Source organism: Siphateles boraxobius, unplaced genomic scaffold (assembly GCF_051911475.1).
Source record: "Siphateles boraxobius isolate OS27281-9 unplaced genomic scaffold, OSU_SipBor_1 66, whole genome shotgun sequence".
NCBI lineage: Eukaryota > Metazoa > Chordata > Actinopteri > Cypriniformes > Leuciscidae > Siphateles > Siphateles boraxobius.
Genome location: NW_027509193.1, coordinates 33345001 through 33372500, shown reverse-complemented (window position 1 = coordinate 33372500; position 27500 = coordinate 33345001). Strand labels below are relative to the sequence as shown.

The window sequence follows — 27500 nt, the reverse complement described above, 5'->3', positions numbered from 1 at the left end:
AGGTGATTTTGTTATGTGCTTTGCCATTTTTATTAGTTTTGTAATATTTCTATTTCGCTTTAATTTATATTTAATTTTAAGTTTTAGTAATTTTAGCACTTCAACCTAAACCTATTTATTTCAGTTTGTTGCAATGGAAACATTTAGAATTTTCTTTTAAGGGTTTCCTTCTAATACTTCATTTTTACATTTCAATTTATATTCAATTTATATTTAAATTTTACTAGTTGCCAAGCCAACATTTCTAATTTTAAACTTTTAAATTTCAGTTTTCCGTTTAATATTTATATTTTATTCCTGTTTTTTTTTTTTTTTTGTATCTCACTACAAAGCTTAACTCTATATTACAATTACAATGTTAAAAACCTATGAAGTCACAATTACAGCTTCTGACACCAAACTTCCTACTGGTAATGTAGTTGTAGTGTGCTTAACTCACAAAAATGTCCATTCGCCTGACCCGAAACAGATCCCGCTGAGTGCGCCGTGACCTGTGGCGGGCTGAAATCTTGGGTTAATCAGAGGTTTGACCTCAGAGAGCTGGTGAAACCCATACCCTCTCGTTGACCCTGCCTTATCCTGACCCCATTCGTTGCCCACATCACCCCTACCCAGGAAATGGCAGATATGGAGACTACTGTAGGGGGGCGAAGGGGTCCGGTCGCGAGGCCCGTGGCCACAGGGTTCACAGTGGAGGCACAAACATTTCATTCAGCGCCGCACCATGTGGAACCCAGCGTCCCGCTCCAAACGCTCTCTTTCAGTGTTTACTCTGCAGGGGAGAGGAACGAGGGGGTGGCAGGACACAGACAATGCTGCCTTTTAAAGCCCTGCCAAGCCCACGGTGGGGTGGGGAAGTCTGCATGGGGCAGAGCAACACCTTCTCCCAAAACTTCACATTCAAGCGCTACCGCTTGGCTCCGTCTCACCACTGAACCTCCTCGGCCAAAGTTAACCCGGCCGTTTCCCTGCGACTCTTGAGTTAGTTCGGAGGTTTTCTGAGGTGAACAAAGAAATGCAGTGTTTATGTATGATGTAGACATAACAAAACCAGCAATGTATAGAGCTTGAAAGATACAGCGCAGCATCTAAGGCTAATTTTACCTTCTCCAGTCAGCATATGTGCACTGCAAGAGAGAAAGTGAGAAACAAAGTCAAGGCGACATGATGCTTTAACAAACTACTGGTTTTGCCCATTTAAATGAGTTAATTCTTTAAATGCTAGATGTCTTTCTGCTGTTCTTTCAACACTGTTTGGAAAAATGTTTCTTGAGCATCAAATCATCATATTAGAATGATTTCTGAAGGATCATGTGACACTGGATCATGTGACACTAGAGTAATGATGCTGAAAATTCAGCTTTGATCACAGGAATAAATTACATTTTACAATATATTCACATAGAAAACATTTTTATATAATACATTACAGTTACTGTTATATGCTACTGTTTTTTGTTTGATTTATTACTGATTTATTACTTTGATCAAATAAATGCAGTCTTGGTGAGCATAAGAGACATCTTTCAAAACCATTTAAAAATGTACAGACAAACTTCAATACATGCCTCAAACGGCAAAAGAATCTAATTCTTAACAATAATTTTTGTCCTTTTTTAAGATAAAATATTTTTATTCTATTCTGTTTTTATTCACTTGCTTCAAGTATAAACAAATAGAAAACAAATAGAAAAAATCTATTTAAATCTATTTATAAAATCTATATAGTAAAAGTACATTTATCTTATTTTTACAAAAGTGTACAAACACAAAAATATGCTTACACTTCATTTTCATTGACATTTTACATTGTACTTACTCAAATAAGTCATATTAATAAATCATATTAATAAACTATATGTACTTACTATAGAGTTAGGTTTAGGGTCAGTTACTTGTAATTATGCATAATAAACTGTTATTACTATAGTAAGTACATGTAGTAACTTATAACTACCAAAAATAATAATAAAAATTAGTCTTATTGTAATTAATTTTTTTGTTTGATAAAGTCACATTTGGGGGAAGTACTGTTAGTCTAACATGTATTGCAAAAGTGTGTCTCAAAAAACCAAATATTCCAGATGAAATGCTTTTATCATCCCTTCTTATACAAAAGATTGCATTTGTGTAGCGAACCAGTTGATCTTTAACCCCAGATGGGATGTGGCTGATCCAGGCATGAAGAACTTACGTTGTTGGGTGTTTATGAAGCTGTATGACAGGCGTGCACTATACATCTGTAGCCTGTCAAAAAATACCTGACCCCGACCCATTTAACACCTGGTACCTTTCAGCAGAAAAGCCAAACCACTTCCCCCTCCTCATCAAGAATCTTCTCTTAAAGAAACGGTTGGATCGTACCATTGCAGAGCAGTCTCGGAAATGTGAGGGGGGTCGGACGTGGACGGTTTGGGGGGATAATTAAAATAAGGAAGAGATGATTTATTGCAGCTGGCCTTAGGCATGGACTAGTAATGGTTTACACATTTACACAGCCGGATCCAGTGTGAGGAGCTCTTTTGTTTTCGAAACTTCTGACCGAACCATGTTGGGAGCTCAGGAATTATGGCGGAAGCTACTTTAGTTTGTATTGAACATTAGTTTTCATTGTGTAGGATTTTTCTTTGGCACATTTTAGTGTACTGAGGAATGGCGATGTCAGAATATACTCATTTAGCAACACGTTTGCGCAAAAAGCATCCTTTCTTTATCAAGAAATGAAACTGAGAGATAGACTATAGAGAGATAGAATTTGCCAAAATGTTTATATCGTATTTACCAAAAATCACTTGAACATACAACCAATTTCTTATGAAGTATGAAGTTCCCTGGAGGTCTTCCCTTCTTCTGCTGGTCCAGCTTTAATCACACACACCTAAAGTAAACTAAACAGCAGGAGAACCAGAAGAAACACACAACCCTTGGCTAACAGTACTATTGTCTTCAACACACTCCTCCACTACAGGTTTGTGGCGGCACACTCACTGTATAGTTGCTATGAGTCTTTGGCCATAATGCCTGCTTCAGACGGTGAGATTTCAGCAATCCTATAAGATAAAACTTGGGTACGACATGTACAGTATGTAGGCTGTATGATGATGACACCTATTGAATCATAGGCTATGCCGCTAGTTATATATAATTACATTAGTTAACTACTTAAGTTAATAGGAACTAACAATGAAAAATGTTTTTAAAGCATGCATTAATCTTAGTTAATGTTAATTCGAACATTTGGGCTACTAATATACATAATTACAATTAACAGTCTGTTAATGTGATTTATAATATACCTGAGCTGACAAGAACTAACAATGAACAGTTGTATTTGTATTAACTAATGTTAACAAAAATTAATACGGTTACACTTTATTTTAAGGTGTCATTGTTACAGTGTAATTATATATTTACCTACTGAGTAATATTAATTAACTACATGTACTTACTATAGGGTTAGGGTAGGATTAGGATTTGGTTGAGGGTTAGTTGCATGTAATTATGCATAATTTACTGTTATTGCTATGGTAATTACATATAACATATGTAACAAGGACAACGTAAGATAAAGTGATACCATTAATAGATACTGAAAAATACATTGCTCATTGTTAACTAATGTGTCAACTAACATTAAGTAATGGGACCTAAGTGTTACCATGATTTTAAATAAATAAATATCACAGTATTTTAACGGAAAGTATGAAAGATAAATATTCTTTTGAGACCTGATAGATTACAAATAAAAATAAAGATTACAAATAGCACTGTTATTAATTTATTTGTATTTTATTAAAATTAACTTTGAGCATCAGATGATTAAAAAAACACATAGAAGTATTTAAATATTGAATGATATTCAATACCGATACTGCTCAATAGTAAAAAGTAAATAAAATAAAATAAGCAATTTTGGATGCATTCTTAAAATGGAATTATTTACATTTGTATAACATTCCTGGTTCTATTGTTCACAATTCATCAGCGCATGTTATTTAGTAATAAATTAGTGTTCACCTTCAAAACCTTAAATCCATAACCTTAAATGTCCACAATGCCTCTAATTGTTCAACCACCTGAAAAACATTGACACTTCAATTCCTACTGGATTAAATCAAGTCCTTCCCAACACGTTTTTCTTGTTCAATGTTCCGATTCATTCAGAAATAGTTATTGTTGGGCTGTGAATGCTGTTTTGAGATTCTGACTGGAGTACCTAATAGAGTCGAGCTACACAGGGTGAGTTTTTATCCGCTGCATTGAGACACAATTATGTGAAAATCATTAACTAAACCCTTAACATGCCACACATATCACATCTCTAACCGCACCCCAGTCTGAGATAGCGCTGCATGGGTAACCTCTCCGCTTCAGGACGCTTGCAAAAAACACCAGACGGCTGGAGATACTAAAGATTGCACATTAACTCCTGCCATGACGCAACCTGTTTGTTCATGTGACCAATCAGCGTTTTCTTTTTTTCCTCCTAAGCAAGTCGTTGCCTGTCTGTGTCTTTGGCATGCCATCAAAGACCAAAAAAAAGGAGCATTTGAGAACATTTCCGAGGACACAGATCATTTCAGGACGCAGTTCTGGGTCAGAAGATGTTGTGCGAGACTGTGTGTGGGGCGGAAGACACAGATCTGGTTGATGATGCTGCTCTGTGTGCGGTTATCTGCTGATTATTGGTCCTGTCGACTGGGTTGTTGAACTCGGTCACCCGCAGCCTTGACCTCGCTGACCTTCCTCATGTTGGCACAAGCTAAAGCCTCTCAAAGAGCCTTTCAGCACGACTGGACGCATGTTATATATGTCAGACAAAAAGAGATGTGAAACTGTGGTTAAAGGTGGAGCTTAGTGAATGTCGTATTTCACATGGAGTCGGGAGGAATGTGGAAGCAGTAATGGGTGTAATTGCCAGTGTGCTTTGTGAGGACAGTTTGAGGTGGGGGGAATGAGGGGAAGTAATTGTGTGAGAAGATCGGGGATGGTTTTTTTAGAGGGGCTGAATGTGTGTTTGTGGTGTTTAGAGAGACATTGAGCAAGAGGGACAAAACTTTCTTGCAAAGTATGAATGTCTCTGGTGAAATTGTGTGTGTGTGTGTGTGTGTGTGTGTGTGTGTGTGTGTGTGTGTGTGTGTGTGTGTGTGTGTGTGTGTGTGTGTGTGTGTGTGTGTGTGTGTGTATATATGAAGCTGTATACTACTCACACTATTTCTGCACTACAGTACAAAATACGCGCAGTATGCAATTTAGTACACTAGAGTAGTTTCTTATGTTTACCAAGGCTGCATTTATTTGATCAAAAGTACAGTAAAATTATGAAATATTAGAATTTAAACCTCTGGTGCTCTTCGCATGTCAGTCAAAATGTAACAATTTTTTTAACATTTATTTAAATGAAATGAATTTACTCTATTCTAGTTTGATTTTTTTATTTTTTATTTAATATTTTGTATTTTTAGGGGATTTTATGGTACTAAATTATATTTACGCTGTATTTATTATCCATTTATTAACTTTTTGAGCATAGACCTGAATATTACATTTACAACTTAAACTGTCATAATTATTGAGTGGTTTAGAGCAGTGTTTCTCAACCTTGCTCCTGAAGGAAACACACCTGATTCAACTCATCAGCTCATTATCACATGGGGATATATGTGATAATGAGCTGATGAGTTGAATCAGGGGTGTTTGATTAGGGAGACAAAGAAAACGTGCAGTGTTGGGCGTCCTTCAGGAGCAGGGTTGGAAACACTGGTTTAAAGCACAGATTATTAATTAATCTTGGCAGATTATTGTGAAAAGTTTAAAAAAGTGAAGTTATAAAAATGTTACACAATTTTAAGTTTATTGTTGTGAAAAATGCCCAAAAAATTATTTTCAATATGTATGTGAAATATATATTTTCAAAAACATGTTTTACTCTAAAACTGCAATAAAATAAAATCCACAAATCTATACAAGTTGTGTTCCAAATTTGAGTTTGATATCTCAAAAAAATTTGCTATCAGTAAGATTTTGTTCGGCCGCAGTACCAAAAGTTTCCACAAGATGAAATTCGTCTCCCATTCATTTCCAATGCGGCCATTTTTGACCGTGAGGAGCACAAGTGTGACTATTTTTTCAGAACCATTTAACCTATTCGATTCATTTCCATGATTTTACTGTACGTGTGTCTTCACATAGCGAGTGCCAAAACCGTTACCAAGTTTCGTACCATTCCGATGAATTCCATTCCGAAACATTTTGGTTTAAAAACCGAAGAGCACCAGAGGGTTAATATGACTTTTTCTATGTGAATATATTGTAAAATGTAATTTATTCCTGTGATCAAAGCTTAATTTTCATTCATTTGAAGTATCATTACTCCAGCCTTCAGTATGATCCTTCGGAAATCCTTCTAATATGATGATTTGATGCTCAAGAACATTTCTAATTATTATCAATGTTGTGCTACTTAATATTTTTGTGAAACTGATACATGTTTTCAGGATTCTTTGATGAATAGAAAGTTCAAAAGATCAATCAATTCTCACCTACATTGCTCTCTGTGTCTGTCTGTAAAGGTTTCAGGCTCCGGTCCGCATGCTGTCATGCTGTCCTTAGATGAGCCACTGGACCTGAAGGTGCCCAGGGGGCGTGTCGGTGGGCGGGACAGAGGTACAATGTCTCCGCCCACTCTCACTCCCTCTCCCATACACGCCAGGGGGGCCGGACAGCTGCGGATGGCAGACGACGGTACCGCAGTCATCATTCCAGCGTCTCCTGCCTCCCCACACACAGGTAAACACAGAGAGATTCCGTATCATATAACAGAAAATAAAATTGCAGGGAGTATAACAGAGATGTGTGTTTGCAGGTGTCCTGCAGGACAAGTCCGAGACTCCCACACCGCCCGCCGTGGACCTCAGCATGTCCCCGTCCTCCCGCAACACTGCCAGCTCTCCGGATCTTTCCAATGGGAACGGCTCAGCTCACATTTTCCACGGGGTAAGTCGACAAAACTAGGGAAGAGCACAGCATGGCTACAAGTCTAAATATACTAAATATACAGCAAGTCTAAATATACTAGTACTATTAATGCAAGCAAAAACCTAGCTTCAGTTTTCTGATCCGTTAAAGAGACATTTTGGGTTGTACGCTACAGACCATTTGAAAATATGACTTCATAGGTTTTTAACAAGGCTTTTTGACTTTTTGTCCAGTTAAAATAAAATTCAAGATCAAAATGTTCTTAAAAATAAGACGCTACACTGCTTCAGATAAGACTTTTTACAGAATGTAGCCTATCTTTAATACAAGTTAAACATTTAAAAGTGACAGAAAAGACATTTATACCATTACAAAAGACTTTCTTTATCAAAGAATACTGAAATCACGGTTTCCACAAAAATTTAAAGGAAGTGGTTTTAACATTGATAATAATCAGAAATGTTTCTTGAGCAGCAAATCATCATATTAGACTGATTTCTGAAGGATCATGTGACACTGAAGACTGGAGTAATGATACTGAAAATCAGCTTTGATCACAGGCAATAAATTACATTTTAAAATAGATTAAAATAAAAAATAGCTATTATTCTATTGTAATAATATCTTACAATATTGCTATTTTAATGTATTTTCGGCAGAAAAAAATGCATTAAATTGCAAACTGCCAGTGCATTAAGAAAAAACACGTTTTAAAATAAGTTCTCTTCATATGCAATCTTACATGCGTCTTGTTTTCAAGGATTTGTAGATATTTTAACTTAAATACAAGATGGAAAAAAACAGTTTTATTTTTGCTGTGTCCCTTTAAGTGTACTATAATTAGCTTTAGACTAGGTTTACTACTTCTTAAATGAGATATCTTGCTCATTAAGCAAATCAGCGGAGGTGAGGAGCAGTATTAGAGACTAAGAAGCAACCAAAGACTCAGTTCTGATGGTGATTACGTTTGGGTCATTAGCATTAAAGCGGATTACATGCACCGGCCCGTCCTGCACCTCGCCTCAACATGAGACATTCAGATCTCTTACCCTCGCTGACCCAGATGTGGTGTTGTTTCTTATCAAATGCCCCCTGTGTCCCTTCACAAAGGTGTCTCTCTTTCTCTGTCCGTGGGGCTGACGGCTGGGACTCGAGGTTAAATCAGATTTACAGCGAGGTTCAGCCACACAGAGCTCTTTCTGCCTAATTCAATTCACTCAAAATTGAATTGGGAATGAGATGCATGGCTTTTTGTGACTATGTGTGTCTCAGATGCCTGCCACCCCTCCTTCAAGCTAATGGATGAACAGTGGCCAGGTCTTAGATGATGGCACCACCGAAGAGCAGAGCAATCAGCCTCATTTTACACAATTCTCCATGCACATTTCTCACATTGCCGAAACCTTCCCAGACAGCAACGACACTGTTGTGCAGTCAAAGTCCTCATTGTTTCTTCTCTAATTAACCCTTCCTAAGCATCGCTATTACTATTGCTCACACATAGAGTGAGAAATATGAACACATCCCTAACACTAAGCAGCAAGCTTTGCAAACTCATATAGCACGTTTGTGCCATAAGCTGTTTCCATCCAAGTTGCAAACTTAACTTGTGCACAAAATTGGAATATCGCATAAAACATTCACAAATAAAGAGAACAAAATCATCACGTCCTGAAGGCGGCACTTCCCTGGTCTCAAGAGGGGCACTAGCGACAGATGCAAGAGACTCCGGTCTTTAGCGCCCTTGTTGACGCGCCCGCCTCCCATGTCAGAGATGCCAGTTCGAATCCCACTCAGAGCGGGTTGAGTAGAACCATTTACAATTGATGCCGTGACCCGAACGGGAGTGAGGTTTAGGGGGGGTGGGAGCTGTTTGGGTAAACCTCACTCCCCTGATCTCAAGAGGCGCACCAGCAACAGACGCTAGTGACTGTGGTATTTAATGTTCTTGTTAGCCTGCCTGCCTCCCATGCCGGTTCGAATCCCACTCATAGTGGGTTGAGTAGGACCGGTTACATATGCATAATTACACTGTAGACCCAGTCTCACTTGTATCCAAGGTAAATCATCACCACTGTCATCCCGTATATGTGTTTTGTTGAACTAAGGATGTCGTCTAATATCATCGGCTAAAACGCATGCACAGGTTACTTTACTTCCTGAACAAGTGCACACCTAAGTCCGAGTTGCTTTCACATTCACACGATCGAGCCACAGTTCGAGTGCAACCGATCTCAGACCACCTCCTACAGGTAGTCTTGTGTTCGGTACCCCAGGGCTTTCCCGGGTCCGCATGACAGCTTTCACATTACCAGTTATTAAAGGGGTGGTTTACTGCTTTTTTTCTTTGCATGATTGTGTTTATGGGGTGCAATATAACATGTCTAAGTGTGTATTTAAAAAAAAAAAAAAAAAGCCTTATTTTTCATAAATTTCACCTTTATTGTAAGCCGCTTTCTCCTCTGTCATTTGAACGACCGGTTGACTTCCTGACTCTATGAAAACACTCCCTCAGAAACAGGCAATGGGCTCAGATTGGTTAGTTGGGCCGGTGTGTTGTAATTGGCTAAACTGCGTAGTGCACGTAGTCCGGAAACTTCACGCCCATTACCTTTACAGGCGAAAGCTGCATGTGCTCCGGTCAAATGTAAATAGTGTCAATAGTGCCGTATCAGTTTGAGCCAGAATCAGACCCAGAAAGAGGCAATGAAGAGAGTCAAGCAGAACCTCCCCATGGCTCTTACAAAATGTTTCTGAATGGTACATTTTATTATTATTATTATTATTATTCTATTCTATTCTACTATTATTATATAACAATTTCAATACGCTGTTACTTAAAAATGCTACTGCTGCTTATAGCTTTTGAGATACGGTTTTCTCCTGATTAAACATTTAATATAACTGAATAAATGACGGAGTAATACCGTGTTTTAAAGTTATTATTTTATCGATATAATGAACAACCGTTTATCTATTCACAAAACTTAGTTTACTCAGTGTATCGTTTTCTTTAGGTGTATACGTTTGTCTTACACACACAAAATAGCATCGAACTAACTGGCTACTATAAACAAACAGCGTTGGCATTGTTTTACGTTCTTGATCAAATCGAAAAATTACTTCTTAAAGTATACATGGAAAATACATTTACAAAATTAGTGCATGATTACAAATTCAGGTCCAAAATGTTTGTACGCGTAACTAAGTGGCTACTAAAGCCAGCCCTGGCATTTTACGTCCTTGATAAAACTAAAACATTAGGTCTGAAATTATACATGTATATACATTTAAAATGAATAAGTCTTACTTACTGGTTGTGGTCCAACAACTGTTGCCTCTGGTTTTAAAGTAGGAACTGCTTCATGCTTTAGTAACAGTTTGTTGTTGAATCCGGCATTGAATTCGTGGAGATTCTGGAAGCTGTCTTCCGTAAAATGAGCAGCACAGAGAGCTAAATTGTGATTGTAATTTTCAGGAACATAATCAAACATAAATTGTAGCCATCGTTGACGAACTACAGAGTCCGTAGGAAGCCCGAACACAGAAGACCTGACAGCTGGGTGAAAATAACACACTTTCGACGGCATGGCTATGCTCTCCACTATAACTCTTCCTCTACGACAAAGCAGCAGAAATATGGCCATGCCCCCCTTTTTTAATATTCCGGAGGGAGGGTTGATTATGGGTTAGTTACGTATAAAACCCGGGAGTATCTCGTTGTACTCCCATTCGAGTCGTTTTTGTAGGCACTAAACTTCCTGATTTTTAAAAGATATATCTCTGCTTACATTGAACTTTCAGCGCAGCAACTTTGCAGATACTGTTCATGCACCAACAGAAACATTACACACTATTTAAAATGAAAAAAGTGAAATCGCAATCAACCACCCCTTTAATGCGAACCGTGCGCTGTTTCAAACTAAACTGCCAGTGTAAAAGCACCCTAAGGGAGCAATTGTGCAAAATAAAGCTCTATGTATTATTCTGTAGTATTGGTGGCTTGCCATCTCGCAAGTCTAAAACTTGTGGTTGAGCATAGTGTTCAGATCAGCACAGCTGGGGGCAGAAACACGAGGACAACACGCTGCCACATCCAGCAAAACGCTCCTGATTCTCCTGCTGTGAGGACAATTACAGAACACGGACCTCCTGTAGCTCCTGTTACTGTCAGTTTAACAACTATTACTAGATTCACTGTCCTGCTGTAAAAAAGAAGAAGAGGCTTGAATTATGTTTGCCTTTTCTCGTTTGGTTCCCGCAGGACTCGGCTCATATCCGTTACGTGGAGGGAGGAGCCACATCTCAAGCGTTCCAGATCTTTGTGCCCATTGGAGGAGGAGGAGGAGGGCTTCACCTGCCTTCCTCCATGTTCATTCGGCAGCCCAGGGACACAAGAGCTTCTCCAGACCTCTCCGCAGATGAACAGCTGGCCTGTCGCTGGAGGAAGGTGAGAGATTGAAGCAGTTTAACGCAGATGCTAAAGTGTATTTTTCACCTGAGCTGATTGTGCATATTTTTTCATGTCACAGTGCCACCTACTTTTTGACTCCTTGCAAGACCTGGTGGATCATGTCAATGACTTCCATGTGAAGCCTGAGAAGGATTCTGGGTATTGTTGCCACTGGGAGGGGTGTGCACGCAAAGGACGGGGATTCAACGCCAGGTGTGTAGCTTTACCCGAAATACAACATTAATCCAATTTTAATTTCTTGATAATTGGTGAAGCTTTTATCATGATATAATTTCCATTACACGAGAGTAGGTGTTAAAACTTCATGCTGATTTGTACTCGGCTTTCGCCAAGATAATCACCAACTAAGACGTAGCTTTACAGTAACAACCCTCTGGATTGAGCGAAGTAGGGGACATCTCTAGGGTCTTCAAGTGGGCACCTTCCGTCCTCAGTGTTTCGTCGACTGGCCCACGACACCTCAAGAGGGCTCGACAGTGACTCTGGCGTCCCAGAGTCACCCCCCTCCGTCCCCCACTCAACTCAGCCCAGCTTACTGACCTCTGGTGCGTTAATATGCAGTTTCAGTGGCAACGGTTCCGTATGGTATACCACCTACCACAAAACACAATATCTGCCCAACCACCCGTCATTCACGCAATATACACAGGAACGTAATGACTTTAAATACTATACAACCTATACAAATAAACCAACAGACTCTTCAAGTTTTCAAGAAATCTACAAAACCGTAGCATGGCGGCCTGTACACAGCCAGCTAGAATCTTTCCATCTCAACCACAGCCAGTTGCTGCTCCTTTCTGCTGCTTCAGATAAGTTCTTTACTGTGCGACGCAACTCTTGGCCACTGAATCCGACGTCTCTGAGGAACAGGGTTGTAGAGTGTGCCACAAAACCTCGACAACCCACCTCCACTGGATAAACCTGGACTCTCCATCCTCGCTGTAATGCTTCAGTGGCCAGATGAGCATACCGCAGTTTCTTCCCTTCATATGCCTCATCTACCGCATCCTCCCATGGCACTGTTAACTCTATCAGTTGAAAAATGCGTGCTGATCCAGACAACAAAACAATATCTGGTCGTAGGTTAGTGGTGGCAATCTCAGGTGGAAAAATAATCCGTTGATCAAGATCAGCCATTATCTTCCAGTCCCTAGCAGCTTCCAGTTGTCCTGGGCGAGAATTGGTGTTAGAACCTTTTCTTGATGGTTGCTCGCCTGGGCGGAGGAATATTGTCTTCTGCGTGTAATGTTTGCTAGAACAGGCGGCAACTTATTGGTCATACTACGCTTGCCTTCTAATGCTAAAGCCAAACATCGCAATACTTGGTCATGGCGCCAAGTAAACCGACCCTGGCTAAGAGCCACCTTACATCCTGTCAAAATGTGCCTTAATGTGACAGGTGATGAACACAAAGGACAAGAGGGATCCACTCCTAACCAGAGGTTTAGGTTCTGCGGTGATGGGAGAACATCATATGTTGACCTAATAAGGAAACTGATCCTACTCTCTTCCATTGACCAAAGGTCTTGCCAGCCCATTTTGCGTTGTTCCACACTCTCCCATCTCATCCACTCTCCCTGCTTGGCCTGGGAAATGGCCTTTATACATCTCATCGTCTCCTCCTGCTTTCGCACCTCGTTGACTACCAGCTTCCTCCTTTGAGCTGGGCCTGCCTTGTGCCATTTAGGAGGAGCTAAACTCAGCCCAAAACCGCCTCTTCCATGCTGTACCTGTCCCACGATATCCCCAATTTGAAGGTCAGCCTTTGCCTCTACTACAGATTTCTTTGCTGACCACTTTCTACCAGTTTTTACCACAGGGGCTGCCTCCCTTACACATTTGTCACGTGAACTGCTTAAGTCATTTCCAGTCTGACCTTGGCAGACTTAAACTCCTCGGTTAAAGCAGAGACTGACAGCTGCAATACTCCTTTACTATAAAGTCCCACTCTGCTGAGGCAGCGTGGAACTCCCAACCATTTCCTGATGTATGAACTTATTAACGCTTCCAGTTTATCCACTGTTGTCAAAGAAACCTCGTACAGTCAGTGGCCACAGCAACCTTGGCAGTAGACCAAACTGAAAGCTTGCCTGGTAGAGCACAGCTGTTCATGCTCTTCAACCCTTCCACCGCTTGTCGTCTAACCACTCGAACTGTGTCCTTTAGATCCCCATCGTACCATCTCCCTAGACTCTTCACTGGCTTCTGAGAAACTGTTGGTATTGCCTCACCATTAATGAAGAATGTTTTATCTACTACCTTGCCTTTAATTATTGAGATGCTCCTTGATTTAGAGGGCTTAAATTGCATTCGTGCCCATTCAATATTATCTGTTAACTTCCCCAATGACCGATTAGTGCAGGCTACCGTTGTAGTCATGGTTGTCATGTCATCCATGTATGCTCTGATTGGTGGTAGTCGCATCCTAGAAGCCACGCGCTCTCCTCCTACTACCCATTTTGACGCCCTAATGATTACTTCCATTGCCATGGTAAAAGCCATTGGAGAAATGGTGCATCCTGCCATTATTCCAACCTCTAAGCATTGCCATGTAGTGCTGAATTGTGGAGTTGAGAAACTAAATTGCAAATCTCCAAAATAGGCTTTCACTAAATTTGTTATCGACATCGGTACCCTGAAAAAATCAAATGATGCCCAAAGAAGCTCATGTGGCACTGAACCATATGCATTAGCCAAATCCAGGAATGTCACGTGGAGCTCCTTCCTCTCCTTTTTAGCTGATTGAATTCGTTGCCAGATAACACTGATGTGTTCTAAGCATCCTCAGAATCCTGGAATGCCTGCTTTTTGAACTGAAGTGTCAATGAAGCCATTCTTTAATAGGTAGGTTGACTATCTCTGAGCAATAATGCTGAAGAAAATCTTGCCTTCGACGTTTAATAGTGAAATAGGGCGAAACTGACTGATGCTTGTAGCATCTTTTTCTTTGGGTATGAAGAAAAACAGTTACAGTAAAATTAATACAGTATTAATACAGAAGAAATAAAACATTTAAATGAAACACATTAAACAAACACTTTATATTATAAAACATGCTAAAAAATAAACAAACTGTTGTTGTTTCTAATGACTATTATATTTACATTTTAAACACTAAATTTGCCTTTTAAATTATAAGATCACAAAGTAACCATTAATATTTAATAAAATAAAAAGTAACCATGAATATTCAAGAAACTAAAAGGAACCATGCATATTTAAACTAAATTAAGATTTAAATACACTAATAAAAAAATGAAAAAGAAGTACAAATTTTATATTTGCAAATAAAAAGAAAGTCAAATGGTCACTATAAGAAAGTGCAACTTGAGATGACCAGACGAGCACCAACTTCTTCCGCCACCAGGGCTGCTGCTGGCCAAATGGGTGTCCTACATAAATCTGCATTCTGGGGGGTCTTACATGCTGTTTGGTGCCCCCTTGGTAGTTGGTGTCTATGCAGGCTGAAAACTCATATAGGGACTCGACAACAGGCATCACACAAGCACCATACACAATACACCATACACAACACTGCAAAAAAGTCCTATTCTTAATTAATATTTTTGTCTTATAAAATAACAATATCTACAAAATCTTATTTTAGGGATTTTTAAAATGTTTTTGCAGAACAACAGGTCAAAGATCAAGTCAAACATAATTTTTGTGGTCTAATACAAGTCTTTTTTAGTTTTTAAAATACTAACCATATAATCACATTTATAGTGTTAATTTCCTTGGAAAGGAAAATGTTGCAACTGCGGCCAATCTTAAGTTTCACATAACACGTACCCTTAAGTCTAATGTCTGCCTCATTAGGTACAAGATGCTGATCCACATCCGCACTCACACCAATGAAAAACCTCACCGTTGTCCAACATGCAACAAGAGCTTCTCCCGACTGGAGAACCTCAAGATTCACAACCGCTCACACACAGGTCAGTGACAAGATAAATGTATAGATAGTACATGAAGATTGCATGACCTGGCTAACTTGGTGCTTGTATTTCAGGAGAGAAGCCCTACATCTGTCCTTACGAGGGCTGCAACAAGCGCTACTCCAATTCCAGTGACCGGTTCAAACACACACGCACACACTATGTGGACAAGCCCTACTACTGCAAGATGGTGGGCTGCTTGAAACGCTACACAGACCCCAGCTCCTTGAGGAAGCATATCAAGGCTCACGGGCACTTTGTAGCCCAGGATCAGGGAGGTCCGGGTGGGGTGGGCTCCTTGATGAAGCCAGGGCCGATCGCTGGGGTGGGGAAAGAATCTGAGCTGACTTACATCAGCGGGGCCCACATCATCATTCCTGGTGCTGCCGCTGCTCTTTTGGGTGGTCACGGTCTGCAGGGTCTTGGAGGCTCCCTCCCCTTGTCCCCCCTCAGTCCCCGCCCCTTGGACTTGAGCACGCTGGGCTGCCCGAGCTCCCCTTCAGCTGGGCTTGGGGGGACACCCATTCTGTCCTTCAGCGGTTCCCCACTTGGCCTAGCCAAGTCACCATTGCTGTCTCATACCTTCTCATCTTCCACGCTGGGTTTGCCCATGGTTCCTATTTTGGGCTCGGAACGCAGGGACCATGCCAAGGGCAAGACCAGGGGCGAGGAAGGCGAGGACGAGATCCACGGTGGCGTGCTCAACCTGTCTACGGGAGTGTCCCACGACCCCCTGTCTTGGGTTGTCATCCCCTCTGGCCAGGTGGTACTGAAGCCAGCTGTGGTCAACTGAGCTTGACATTCCAGAAGAACGGCTGGGGAAGGGTGGGGGTGGAACAGGGGTCAGAGGTCAGAGGCAGGCCTGAGGGGGGTTTGCACAAAGGAAATTCAGTTCTGCATGGAGGTGACGCCCTCTTCTTCAACTTTTAACACTACTTAGGTTCTAATTTCTACCTTTCAGCCAGACACGGCTACCTGTTTCTTGTGGTAATAACGAGGAAACTAAATCAGCATAACAGTTCCGAAAGAGCCCAAACATTCACCTCCATATCATTCTCAATTTGGCTTATCTTATTGCCAGGGGTAAGGGGTATCAAATCCTGCTACGGGAGGGCCACCTTCCTGGAGAGTTTAGCTCCAACCTGCTCCAACTCACCTGCTTGGAAATTTCAAGTAATCCCGATGACCTAGATTAATTGGTCAGTTAATTCAGGTGTGTTTGATTATGGTTGGGGTTAAACCAGAGGTGGGCAATTATGGCCCTCAAGGTCCACTGTCCTGCAGATTTACTTCCAACCCTAACCAAACACACCTGAACAACCTACACAAAAATTACAGTCAGGTGAGTTTGATCAGGGTTGGGGCTAATCTCTGCCGGACAGTGGACCTCAAGGGCCAAAGTTGCCCACCCTTGGTCCAAACTCTGCAGGAAGGTGGCCCTCCAGAAGCAGGAAGGGACACCCCAAGTCTTATAAACTTTGTTTTCTTTTTTATGAGAGCACTGATCTAAACAGCAGACTTGAGAATCTGTGCCCTTGCTTCAAGAGACAATTTCTGTGTATTTATGTGTAAGAGAAACTTTTGGACGACAGTGTACGCAACACACTAAAGACACAAATGTATGCTATTTTTTTCAAGCCATTCCGTGCATTACAATAAGACCTCTAAGCTTAGCAAGCTAGAGATCTTTGAGGCTAACTCGTATGGGTTTGGTCAGGTTTGCAAAGAGGTGCTGAGGTCGTAGGTGACGAGAGCAGCTTGTTCACTTGCCAACAATCAAATCTCTTGTACCCTTCAGACCAATCCTTTTTCTGGAATGCCACTTTCCTGCAGAATTTATCTCCAACACACCTGACTGGAAGTTCTAGTTATCCTAAAGAAACTGAGTAGCTGGTTAAGGTGTGTTTAATTAGGGCTAGAGCTAAATTCTCCTGCAAGGTGGCCCTCCAGGAGCAGGTTTGTACACTTGGTACCCTCCTGCTTCGGACTGTCCCAAGTCCCACCTCAGTCAGTAGGCACCATCTGCATCCCTTGCAAGTGAACTTCCTTAGCTCAATGCTATTGCAAGCTATATGACGAACCTTGCATTTGCTGCTAGCTGTGTCACTGCATTGTAAGCATACATCATTGAATAAAAAATAGACATGTACGACAATCTGTCCTCTGAGGAGGAGGAAATAGAAAACCTTGACTAGCTCTATTTTGTTGAATAAGAGATCTACAGACACAAGGCTCAGACTGACTGAGTTTTAAGTCATACAAGGGCACAAACTCACCCAGCAGTTATGCTAACGCCCCACAGGACATGGCATTATTGTAAATAGTGCCATCTTCTGGTCATTAAATGTACTGCACACTACTAGCTGAACAAAGGGCTAGATTTAACAGTATTATCCTGCTTTGCGGTATACTAGCTTGGCAGGGTAAAACGAAGAACCTTTGGCTGATGCAGAATAGTGAGATGTTTAAAATAACAGCTATCCACAACCAATGAACACATTGACACTTGCAATACACCAGTTTGCGTGTATCGCAACAGTTTGGTTGTGCCTGTTTGTTTAACAGAACTTTGCTTTCATGGTTTGTCCCATATTAAATCACTGTGCTAAAAATCTAAACGTACACCCAGAGATTGAATTAGGGACTTAATAATAAAGTGCAGAAAACTCTATTCAGGTGTCCAAAAAATAGCATTTTGATTTAAGACCCTTTCACATGACCCACATCCACTTTCTCCAATGGATCGAACTCTGTTAAGCAAAGCGTCAAGTTTCAGGGTTATTCCTGACATCCCATTGCACACATGTTCTAAGGCAATGCTCCAAGAACTACGTTTTCACATTTGACCCCATTTGCTTCAGATTTTCCCCAGTTGCATGATGTGTTATTTTGTGCATCATACAAACTGAAAATGAAAACTCAAAACTGATTCTGTGCAAATCTAGAAACATCAAGTTATACAACACAACCTTTAAGGCATGTCATGACATTCAGAAAATAATCATATTTTATATTCATATTCTATATGAATTAATAAATAGCAAAATCAACCTTCTGTGACACTATCTACAATGTCCTGGTGCTTGTGTTGAGAGGTGCATTGAATTCCTGAAGTGGGTCAAGTGAGAGAGACTTAATGCAGCCATTGTCATCCTCCACTAATGATCATCCTGTCGCCATCAAGACCTCATTCAGATTAAAATAACACTCTTGATCAAGTGTTCTCTCCTGAACTCAGGCACGTAACAGTCTCTGTCCTCTCTGTAACAGAGACGACATAGTTAAAGCATCCTTCAATAACAGCCATTATCCCCCCCATAGATTGGCAGAAAAAAAAATCAGTTTTAGAAAACAAACGAATGTAAAAACATTCCGACTGAAATAATCACACTTCCTTAAAGCATGTGCCCCACCCTCCTCTCCAAACCATTTTTACACTCAAGAGTCTTATTCCATAATTATTTTGTTTTATTGTTTGTGGAAACTATACAATTAATGCTGTTTTGTTTTACTGACTTCTTCTTTTTTGGACGTGACATTTCCTGATGTTGAAGTTGCTTTATGTCTTCGTTTCTGCTAACGCTACTCTATGTTCAGCTTTCTCCAGCTGATGAATTGAGAGGAAAGAGGGAGAAATGACAGGAGGAGGTGATAGATTAGATTGCAGGAAGGGTTTGAATAAAAAAAATAAAAAAAACTCACATTTAAAACACGTGCAGTAATCGAACACAATCCTCTCAGGTTTGCAGAGCTTTGACATCAGCGTGCATTTAGGACGGTTCAACAGAAATGACATGTTTATAAACCCTCGCATCTTTCAAACAAGCTGGAAATCTCTTTGTCCACCTTCTCCTACTCCCTCCCCTCATGTTGTTGTCTGGAGAAAGCTGATACTGACACAGACCTGTTAAGGTCTACATCAATGTTCAATATCAGATAAGCTGTTTGAACCTTTAACCCTTTGAGCACTCTGAAGACAGGCGCACTGTTTCTCACAGGAGACTCCAAAGGCCTTGATAAAATGATGGTGCGTTCCCGTTACTACAATTGTATGTGAGAGACTTAAGCAATACATCCAATGGCAGGGATGATGTCATAGCTAGATATTCAAATTTAAATATTAAATGCAGTAAAACACAAATGATGTACAAAAAAGAGAGAAATAAACACGGTACATGAATTAAGCACCATGTTAGAATAAGTAAAAAAATAAAATAAATAAAAAATCAGCTCACACTAAAAGTAAAGAGGTTTGTCTGTTCCTAAAGTAAACTAATAATAGTTTCACAATTCTTGACGCAGAGATGCACAAAGGGTTAACAAAAAGACTATGGCCTGAAAAGGCCATTATCCATTTGTATTTTTTTTTCCTTTTTTGCACATTTTTGTATATCAGTATTTTAATTTTTTTTCCAAGTGCCTTTTATTATAGTTGAAATGTAGATGTAATACAGTATATGAAAATAAATAAATATATATATATAAATAAATAAATATATATTTTTCCCAGCATCATGTTCTGAAGCCGAAGAGCTGTAAAAGTCTCCAGTTGGTACAATATTGGTGTGTGTGCTCCTGTTTTAGAGGAATTTTATTACGATATTGATAAGGATGTCAATGAAAATAAAAGAAACAAATGTTTAATAAATTTGCATTTGATATATATATATATATATATATACATGTATGTATATTGTGTTTTGCTGCATCTTTTTTGTTTGGGACATTCGTGTACAGAAAGCTGTATTGTTTACAGTATTATCTCACATTAGGGCTTTAACTCACAACCTCAGATGAGTTGAGTATATATATCTATTAGGGCTGGGAAAAGATTTATCGCGATTAATCGCATCCAAAATAAAAGTTTGTGTTTACATAATATGTGTGTGTGCACTGTGTATAATTATTTTGTATATATAAATACACACACATGCATGTATACATATAAGAAAAAAATTATATTTATATATAAAAAAATTATATTTATATATAATATAAATTATAAATAAATAAATATATACAGTTTATACATGCAAATATTTCTTAAATATATACATGCATGTGTGTGTATTTATATATATACAAAATAATTATACACACTGCACACACATATATTATGTAAACACAAACTTTTATTTTGGATGCGATTAATCTTTTCCCAGCCCTAATATATATGTGTGTGTGTGTGTTTTACAGTATTATGTGTCAACCAACCAGCAAGGATAATCTAACATTCCCGAATATCATTAATCACTCGAATGGCAACACATGTTGTATATTGCTTCACACTGCCAGTATTTATGGTGTGACTATTTCAATATTCCTGCTTGAATGAACACAACTGATGTCTATGAGGAAGATGTTACATGGTGATAAAAAATTAAAAGAATGTTTCACAAGTACATCCACGACTATCATGATAGGTGTAAAACAATTACTTACTAACCTTGTCTGGCCAATCTTTCATAGCTGGAAACAGATCCACTCAGTAATTATTTCAGTCACATACAATGAGTTAATTCACCCACAACTGCTTTTTAAATCCAAAATCTTTGACCTGTAGAACTCAAGTGTTGAATTACAGTGAAGATGACTTGTTTTACACAGTTTCAAATGAACTTTTGTTGTAATCTACATCAAGCCTGAAATGTTGTTGAAACAGCTCACCTTGTATTGAATCCAGATCCTTCCGTTAAACATAAACAGATGGATGAATACATCATTTTTTCAGCAAGGATGCATTTAATTGATCAAAAGTGACAGTAAAGACAATGTTACATAAGATTTCTATTTAAAACAAATGCTGTTCTTTTGAACTTTCTATACATCAGAGAATCATGAAAAGAGTATAACAGCACAACTGCTTTAAACATTAATAATAATCAGAAATGTGTCTTGAGCAGCAAATCATATCAGAATGATTTCTGAAGGATCATGTGACACTGAAGACTGGAGTAATGATGCTGAAAATACAGCTTTGATCACAGGAATAAATTAAAATAAAAAAGGTAAATTGTAATATTTCTTAATATTACAGTTTTACTGGATTTTTGATCAAATAAATGTAGCCTTGGGGGCATAAGAGACTTCTTTCAAAAACATAAAATTTTACGACCCCCAAACTTTTGAACAATAGTGTACATATTTTAATACGTTAAAAAGTTTCATGAGCTCCTGGCTGAAGTCCAACAAATCCCTGATCCAACATTCTAGAACTCAAGAACATTCCAGATGAATTTCCTTCATTCCATCACGTAATGTCCAGAAAATACTCGGATGAATAAAGAAATGATTGAGATTTGGATGTAGAAAAAGAAGAGGTTTTATTGGGGGGTCTGGGTGATAATTACAGTGGGAGGACGTGAGGATGGAGATCATGTCTGCTGCTGCTGCTCTGGTGGTTTCTTCTGGTCCTGCTGTTGAATGCTGAGCTCTTCATCCAGACGCTCCTTCGCTCGCACCACCTATAATAGTCCAAACACAAATACATCCTTATTTCTATGATGTCGCTGGATTTACTGGTAATTACAAGCACGTTTTTATCAAACTGCTGATTCTAAGTGTAGATCAGTAGGGACAGACTTTACCTTCTTTACAGGTTAAGAATCTTCTCAGGGTACGTTTAAACGACAACCATGTAAAAAAAACTAGGGATGCACAGATATGAAAATTTTGGCCGATACGATAATTCTTTATATTTGGAAGCCGGTAACCGATATATTGGCCGATAAATCAAAATTTTCAGAGCCTGATTACAAAAACAAAAGTCTTGCAATTAAAAGCCATGTCCCAAGCACAAAATTATAATGTTATCATTTTATGTAACATATATTTTCCTTTTTTGAAGTGATTTCAATAATATTTCAAGAAATTCAAAACCATCATGGTGAATGGTGCTCATCTGAAGTGTCTCAGCTTAAGGAAATAATCCATTATTTATCGGCTATAATACATTGGCCATATTTTCTTATCAGGCCGATAACGATAACATTAAAAATGAACATATATCGGCCGATACCGATATGGTGGCCGATATATCGTCCAGGCGACAACAAAAAAGGACTAAAAATGCTGTATTATTCATGTCAGCCCAGTAGGTGGCGATGACACTTTGTAAAGAAACATTACACACCTATAGACTGAACACGTAATACACATGCGTATGACGTCACAGTTTTCACAAATTCACGTTTTTGTAGTTTACACAGAGACGATAATGGTATCGTTTTCAAAAACGTGCACTTAAAACACGTTTTCAAAAGTTTGCATTTTTCAGGAACCAAAAACGTTGTTGTGTAAACGAACGGCCAGAATATATAAAAAAAATCAGTTTTTACATTTACATTACATTTATTCATTTAGCAGACGCTTTTATCCAAAGTGACTTACAAATGAGAACAATAGAAGCAGTTAAACTAACAATAGGACAACAATACGTAAGTGCTATGACCTCTTTCAGTTTAATTTAACACACTTTATTTTTTTTAGAAATAATAGAATAGAAGAGAAGAGCAAGTGTTATTATTACTGAATCAGGTGCTGCCGAAAAAGATACGTCTGGTAGGGTTAGGCAGATCATTCCACCAACAGGGAACAGTCATGGTAAAGGTCCGAGAAAGAGATTTTGTGCCTCTTTGAGATGGACTGTTTTTAGTTGAAAACGGTGTTGTGTAAACGACCCCTTAGATTATGTGAGAATTCAATTGCCTTAATTTAGTTATTTTCTAAAAGATCTCTTGGTGCATATTTGTGAAAAAGACTATGAGAACGCGACTTAAATAAATGCAATTTATTAAATCTAAACGACTCTTATTTATATTTCGAGTGTTTGGTTTCAAAATGTCTCGACCTCATTTAATTTGCACTACCCTGCGACTTGATGTTAACAAAAACCTACAAACATGTCTCTGGAACTACAAAAATAATCAGTTTGATTGACAGCATCATTGCTTACCTTTGACTGAAGATAGAAAGAACCGCCAACAGCCTTGTCATTGACTTTAAATAAATGCTCATAATTCTGAAGAGAAAATGAAAGCACATCAAGTGAAACCATATTTCGCCACAGAATACTGTAATAATAAGTGTATAATGCAGAAACAGACTCTTACCTTCTGGATCTCCTCTGGTGATAATGTGGATATGTTGAGGATCTGTTGGGCTTCTTGTAAAGTCATTCCCGTGAAACTAGACGCAGCCGCAGACTGTCTGCCCGCTTGACCTCGTGCCTCAGCAGCCGCCTGACTGGCTGCATTCACATTGACACAACATACTACTGTTATTCACAAGTATTCCTTACATTGCTAATTATTAAAGGATAATTCCGGCCAAAAATGAACCTAGGGCTAAATAACACAAGGGTACCGAGTCGACCGTTCTCTGGGATGCGTTTTCATGATAATCGAATGTACCCAGTTTTAACGTTAGTTTTAGTTAACCACAGATTAGCTTATAACGCTAGTGTATGGGGCATCGAATAAGTAAGAATAAAAATCGCTAGTTAATACCACTAACAAGGCTCAAAATAGCCCCACATTAACACGGTAGCATAATGAGGGTCTCTACCTGCAAACCGAAGCATTGAGAACTTTGTAAGTTTACAGACAGTTTAATAAGAAGATACTTTATAAAGACAGTTCATTTAATGTATGCAAGCAGGAGCCATCTTTGGAAAACAGTGTCGACCAGTTGAACCACGAACGCCGTGCTACGTGAGCTGAACTATGACTATCGATGATAGTCGTTCATGATTCGACTGGTCGACACTGTTTTCCAAAGATGGCTCCTGCTTGTATACATGAAATGAACTGTCTATATAAAGTATCTTCTTATTAAACTGTCTGTACACTTACAAAGTTCTCAATGCTTCGGTTTGCAGGTAGAGACCCTCATTATGCTACAGTGTTAGTGAGGGGCTATTTTGAGCCTTGTTAGTGGTATTAACTAGCGATTTTTATTCTTACTTATTCAATGCCCCATACACTAGCATTATAAGCTAATCTGTGGTTAAACTAAAACTAACGTTAAAACTGGGTACATTCGATTATCATGAAAACGCATCCCAGAGAACGGTCGACTCGGTACCCATGTGTTATTTAGTTATTTTTGTGGCCGGAATTTTCCTTCAAGTAAGGGATAATGTACATCCAGCCGGGTTGTTATCTCAGAATAAACCCGACAGGGTGATGAGGACCCCGGCGCGAAGCGGAGCGATCACAACCGGCTGGATGTAGGCTACATTATCCCACTTATTACATGGCTACTTGCCACATAAGTAAATAATTAGACATGAATTATTTGTCTGAGTTGAAATATTTTATTAGGTCTTCAAACACAAAGCTTCCACGGAGAGAGCAGTTCAGCGCAGGAAGTTCAAACTAAACGGACATTTAAGAGATACGGCGTTTCACCACATAAATAATTATGGAAATAAGAGATATTGATTTCAGATTTAACTGTTTTAAAACTGTTTTACAATCCAACAGTGTACAAAACAAGAACATGTGCAGTCACAAAATGGCAGCAGCTGTTTTTATATGAAACAAGAGAGTCCACAATACTAGATGGCATAAATAAATAACTGTACACAAAATATTGATTTGAGTTTTAATATTTTAAGACTCACCAAAAGCAAAACTTCTGCGAAGAAAAAAACGTTCCTAGCAAGCGTATGGCACTGGTGACTTCAGTGACCCGGATGAGCCTGTGTTATCAGTTTTCAGCGGTTGTTATCGGGGAATAACTTACCGCTGGATGGCGCGATTGACCAATCAGAATCAAGTATTCAACAGAGCAGTGTAATAAGTCATGTTATCAGTCATGTTAAGAAACTTTAGTTTGCTGTCATATCCTCTTAAGAGCCCCAAAATTATAGAATTAGATGAATGAAGACAGATTTAAATTTAATTTATTTTATGGAGACATTATAGGGATATTTCACCCAAAAATGTAAATTCTGCCATCATTAACTCACCCTCACGTCGTTCCAAACCTGTAAGACTTTCGTTCATCTTCAGAACACAAATTAAGATCTTTTTAATGAAATCTGAGAGTTTTCTGACCCTCCATTGACAGCTACACAACTACCACTTTCAAGCCATAGAAAGGTAGTAAAGACATCATTAAAGTAATCCATGTGACTACAGTGGTTTAACCTCAATATTATGAAGCGACGCAAGTAATTTACAGCAAAAAAAAAAAAAAACAATTTACCACTTTACTTACAAAATATTAATCTCCAACATGCGTTCATGCAACAACGTCTGCTCTCGTGTCAACACAACACGCATGTGTCGTTGTGCTCTCGTGAACAATTGTGTTTTTTGCCAAACAAATATCTTAATTTGTGTTCTGAAGATGAACGAAAGTTTTACTGGTTTGGAACGACATAAGGGTGATCATAATGACAGAAACTTAATTTTTGGGTCATCAATCCCTTTAAATAAAATTAGATAAATAAATAACATATTAACAACAAGGGCATTTACCAATTATAAAATGGTGCGAAATTAATTAACAATATGAACCTGCTATTAATTATAAATATGATACTGAAATGAGTTAAAATATGAAAATAAATGAACATAATACAGCATTAATTTGCATCGACCTGCAAATTCTTGACGTAAAGCTCTTGCAAAAGCTCGTCCAACCACCTGAGCGCCCATCACAATGATCTGAGCCAGATATTTGGCCTGTGTGAACACAAAAACACAACATACACAATTAGGACAGGGTCCTAAGATTGCATAGAGAGGGGCAAAAATGATAAAAAGGTTTATATATATATATATATATATATATATATATATATATATATATATATATATATATACATACATACATACATATATATACATACATACATACATACATATATATATATACATACATACATACATATATATATATATATAAAATAGTGTCATCATAAATAATGTTTAATAATGAATGAAATAACCAATATTATATAACGTTACACACAAACATCTTTTGAGCCAACATATTTAATCATTGCTTCACAAAATACCCAGCCTCTTTATATCACTTCTGCAGTCATAAATATTCATTAATTGCTCATATAACCATATTCTGTTCATAATATAATATGACATTATTCTTATTATGAAAATGAAATACAAGGTCGTTGCATAAGATTATCTGATAGCGAATGACACATTCAATATCATTCCTTGAGATTAAATATAGAGCATGCGACATTAAACGACCATAATCTGTATAAGAATATATGAACGTACCATGATGGATATACTCTGTTGATGTTAAACACTTCTGTTGAGGACGAACGTTTTCACGTGCAACTCCATCAATGTTGATAAAACCGGCGAAGAAAAGCCCCAAACACACACTGACACACACTGACTCCTGCTGGCTGGAGGATGTCACCGCAGGACAGTTGTAGGGCAACACGGACACCATAAAATATAATATTTTTATTTTTAAGAAAGAGTTTGATATGTATCTAAACTCATTGAGGAACTTTTAAAACTCTACTGCATGTAAGAAGGTTATGGTGTAAAACGTTTAAGCTAATTTAGTATTATTTGTGGTTTTGTTTTGTACCCTCATTATTGTCTATTATTGTTCTTTACTGTCTTGTCTTGTTTTAATTGCATGATAAAATAAAATAAAATAAATAAAATAATTTTGGTTTTCAAAATGACTGAAAAACTATCTATATTTAGATTCTTTAAATAACTCTAATAACTGAATCCCTTGGAATACAATGGTGTACCACTTTAATATAATATAATATAATATATCAATTGTTCAGTTTATTTTAATTTGCGATGGGTTCTCTCAAAAATTTCTTATGGGTTGTTTTAATGGTTTTGTTCTACAATACAAGTTATACACCTCAAGTATACCTCAAATGTAAATTTTGAAGAAAAAAAAACTACAAAAATTAAAAACAAAACAGAAGTAACATATTCTATATTATTAGATGAAAATCATGTCTATAACAATTTGTTAAAAAAATATAACAGTGATGATATTTTACAATAATCATATTATTATATAATTATACTGATTAATAATAAGATTGTGCTGATTATCATTATTAAATAAAGCACTCAATTCCATAT

The 27500-nt window shown here is 38.3% G+C and overlaps 3 protein-coding genes across 6 annotated transcripts in view; 1 reads left to right on the top strand and 2 right to left on the bottom strand.

Moving 5' to 3' along the window:
• The window catches only part of glis2b (GLIS family zinc finger 2b), a 46489-nt gene extending 26941 nt beyond the window's left edge, over positions 1-19548 (top strand). For 3 of the 4 annotated variants that reach the window (XM_077213747.1, XM_077213748.1, XM_077213749.1), the window contains 6 exons: positions 6573-6789; positions 6866-6996; positions 11243-11428; positions 11511-11644; positions 15275-15393; positions 15468-19548. In XM_077213747.1, the coding sequence (XP_077069862.1) occupies positions 6600-6789; positions 6866-6996; positions 11243-11428; positions 11511-11644; positions 15275-15393; positions 15468-16186 (1479 nt within the window). In that variant the 5' untranslated portion in view covers positions 6573-6599 and the 3' untranslated portion in view covers positions 16187-19548. The remainder of the gene's footprint in view (positions 1-6572; positions 6790-6865; positions 6997-11242; positions 11429-11510; positions 11645-15274; positions 15394-15467) is intronic. The other variant, XR_013196865.1, reaches the window with a different exon arrangement.
• A 1567-nt stretch (positions 19549-21115) lies between these two features.
• pam16 (presequence translocase associated motor 16) lies at positions 21116-26763 on the bottom strand. The gene is made up of 5 exons (XM_077213762.1): positions 26652-26763; positions 26003-26087; positions 23505-23641; positions 23348-23413; positions 21116-21857 (listed from the first exon to the last, which is right to left on the bottom strand). Exons 1-5 carry the CDS (start codon positions 26652-26654, stop codon positions 21768-21770), a joined length of 381 nt encoding a protein of 126 aa, XP_077069877.1. The 5' UTR covers positions 26655-26763; the 3' UTR covers positions 21116-21767.
• Positions 26764-27499: 736 nt separating this feature from the next.
• coro7 (coronin 7) overlaps position 27500 on the bottom strand; it is a 159084-nt gene continuing 159083 nt past the window's right edge. The window contains exon 28 of the mRNA XM_077213737.1: position 27500. This exon is cut by the window's right edge and continues 1116 nt beyond it. The gene's annotated coding sequence lies outside the window, so the exon portion shown is untranslated.